The 3364-nt window shown below is 37.5% G+C and overlaps 1 protein-coding gene across 1 annotated transcript; it reads right to left on the bottom strand.

Moving 5' to 3' along the window:
• Positions 1-215: 215 nt before the first annotated feature.
• LOC116159413 (alpha-(1,3)-fucosyltransferase C-like) lies at positions 216-1392 on the bottom strand. The gene is made up of 2 exons (XM_031472382.1): positions 1337-1392; positions 216-1274 (listed from the first exon to the last, which is right to left on the bottom strand). The coding sequence occupies exon 2, from the start codon at positions 1262-1264 to the stop codon at positions 230-232; it is 1035 nt and encodes a 344-aa protein (XP_031328242.1). The 5' UTR covers positions 1265-1274; positions 1337-1392; the 3' UTR covers positions 216-229.
• Positions 1393-3364: the final 1972 nt, after the last annotated feature.

The following is a 3364-nucleotide window of genomic DNA, read 5'->3' as shown; positions in this document are numbered from 1 at the left end:
AAAATGCCAGCAATAATCGCTAATATTCGGAATAATTTCCATCCTATACCAAAGATCTATCCCCCAGAATTAAATTAGTCATGTTAAATATCACCAACAAATCCAAAAAACAGAGTGGTCTTTTAGGGGGGTAATTGGCAAGTCTCGCCAGTCGGATCACCACCATTGCAGCAGGCAGTTGTGTGAGGGGGCACCGTCAATGAAAAAAAAAAACGTAAATAATCAAATACTATAATAACTTTTGCACAATCTGTGGTAGATTTTTACCAGTTTTACAAATCTCCCCTTTCTTTCCCCAAGACCAGCTCTTTAAATCATCGTAAACCGACTTCCTTAATGGTTCATTTAACTTTTTACAAATGTCACACCCTTTACGAACCTCTACAATTTTAAACTTTTTCTTCCACTCAAAGTATTTGAGGTATTCGGTCATGTTTTTGTCCAGATGCATTAAGTAGTCAGTCAGCTGTTTGACTGTGTCGAAGTCGGCGACATTAATCACAGAGTAAGGAGGAGCACTCAAACTATAATTCCCCGCACCGTACACAATCGGAACCACGTTCTTCTTAAGCACGTTGTATAGCTTTTCAGTCGAGTAGTCTTTGCAGATAGAATTCTCGAACGACAGATAAAATTTATAAGTGTTCTCCAACATCTCGTAGCACTTCGGCGATGAAAGCTTGTTCCCTCGCGCCTTCTCACATTTGAGGGTGCCGCACTTCCCGTAAATGTCGACAGGTAAATACTTCTTCATTTCTTCCGCCAGTTTCTCTCGTTTGCTCGACGTTTTGCAGTGGCTGGCGAACCAGGCGACCAGCTTGGTCTTCTTCTTGATCACTTGGACTGATGGTAAACTGTAATTATTCGACTCATCCTTGACGAATGCGCCATGTCGAGAGATTATGTCCGAGTCGAAGCGATAAGTCATTGACCAGTTGTAAAACGAGTTGAATTTTGCAAAATTCGGTGCGATATATGCTGGTGCTTCCACGTTGTTAAAAATATAAACTTGTCTTTCGCTGCGTCGGCTTGGCTTACCGTCTTTCTTTGGGTTATATGTCGAAACGTGAAAGATTATAGCATCAAATTCGTCAGTTGGTTTGAATGTCTTGTTATCCGTGGCAAAGCAATTCTTGTACTCGCATGTTCTAAACGGTTCCGCACCGAACCCTATATAGTAATCCTTTCGCCCCCAAAACGGGTTCCAATAAAGGATTGACTTTGGAATAGGATCAGTGACTTTTTCAACCTTGTGTGATGGCATATAATTTAAACTGTATTTGTAAAGCGTCAAAAAAATTACTGTTATTGCTAGCAACAGAAGGATAGTTCTTACTTTTCTCATTCCGAAGTAATTAAAACAAATACGACTATCACTATAATAAACCTTTTTACACTCACATATAATCGATTTTACTTATCTTACCTGTACAGTATCAGAAAGATAAAATAAGTCGATAAAGAGTGCAATAATTTCGTTCCGAATGGGAACAATCCTACACTATTTGTTCGTGCAAATATGAAATGTGAATGCCAGAAATAATTGTCCATTCTCAAACCTGACAGTTGGGAGAAAATATGCTGGCATCAAAAGATGGCAATCTGGTAGTTTACGAACTTTGAAATCCAGCAAACCGCTTCTAGTTTAATTTAGCTATTTTCTTGTATAGGTAACTAGAAATGATCGCATCCCCTTTACAGGGATTTTAAACAGATTAGTTAGGACCAAACACCGATTTCAACCATCAACGACCGAAAAATGTGACCAAAACGCGTTTCGGCCACTAGCATATCACCAATGTTTAAAAAACCGCTTTTCGGCTGAATGTAGCTCAGAACGCGCTCTGAATCTTTTGCATTTGTACTACCAGAACGCGTCGACCACACAAACAAACTGCCCAATAACCTTTTTTTTGTGTCTTGATAGGGGTAGACTTGTCCTGAGAAATGTGGTAGCAAAAATAATAGTTATTGTAGATGTTTTGTTTTTTTTATTTGGATGAGGAAAAACCACGTTTACACATTTTTTCGTTTATGAAGTGATATAAGGGGTGCAAAATTTTTAAGTATATTTGTGTATTTTTTGACCGACGAATAAATAGCCGAATTATTTGCCACGAAGTTCATCTTCTTAGATGGGAGTAAAATTACTTAGGTGAGAATATTCACAAGCGAATTTACCAACTTGATGTTCCAAGAAGAGTTTTTTGAACAGGCAAATCTTCCGGAGCTAAAAAATCCGAAAACGGTGACAGATAGATTTTTTCGAATGCTTGCAAAAAAGTACCTGACAAGGTTTCAGACCCGACTAAATAATGTTGTTTATTTATTGTTTCACTGTTTAAATACATATTAAAGTTAAAAGTATACCAATTCGACATGCCTCAAGAATATTTTTTGCAGAAAATAAGGGTTGATTTAGTCGCGCTATTTTCCAACCAGAGGTCTGCAATTCTGAGGTTGGGTATTATTGGAAAAGTATTTGGCACGTTTTCAGAGTGCCTCAAATATATACAAGTTTATCATAGAATAAGGGATATATTTCAGATTATTATGTATTTTTAACAAACTAAGTTAACAACAGAATGTGAAATGAAATTAAGGTGGTAGTCCCAAAATTGGTACCCTTCTTTTCCAAGTCACCAAACTATTGCGGTCGGTGCGTTTAGTGCAGGGGAAAGTCATCAACATTTGCGTTATAGTTTGTTGCCCTTTTTGTACTGATTTATGCTCCCAATTTAAAAGTTGCAAAAACCGCAAAACGAATTTTTGCCTCATAAATCAAATGAAATTATTTGGCGTTAATTTAGGTAAACTGTAAAGTACAACTGGATTAGATAATCCAAAACGGCAAATTTTTTAGGTCGTGATATACATCCAAGCAGTCAGTGGTCTAAATTTCACCAGTCCCAGCGGGCAGTTATTTGGGGGGTGAGGACGTGTGGTGATAAAAACACACAAAATATGATTGAAATTGCGCTGTTAAAATTAAGAAAACAATTAAATACTATAATAATTTTTGGACAATCTGTGGCAGATTTTTACCAGTTTTACAAATCTCCCCTTTCTTTCCCCAAGACCAACTCTTTAAATCATCGTAAACCGACTTCCTTAATGGTTCATGTAACTTTTTACAAATGCCACACGCTTTTTTATTCTTTACAATTTTAAACTTTTTCTTCCACTCAAAGTATTTGAGGTATTCGGTCACGTTTTTGTCCAGATGCATTAAGTAGTCAGTCAACTGTTTGACTGTGTCGAAGTCGGCGACATTAATTACAGAGTGAGGAGGAGCACTCAAACTATAATTCCCCGCACCGTACACAATCGGCACCACGTTCTTCTTAAGCACGTTGTACAACTT

The sequence above is a fragment of the Photinus pyralis genome, unplaced genomic scaffold (genome assembly GCF_008802855.1).
Source record: "Photinus pyralis isolate 1611_PpyrPB1 unplaced genomic scaffold, Ppyr1.3 Ppyr1.4_LG1, whole genome shotgun sequence".
In the NCBI taxonomy this organism is placed as follows: domain Eukaryota; kingdom Metazoa; phylum Arthropoda; class Insecta; order Coleoptera; family Lampyridae; genus Photinus; species Photinus pyralis.
The sequence above is the reverse complement of the archived record's forward strand: the minus strand, read 5'-3'. Positions and strand labels throughout refer to the sequence as shown.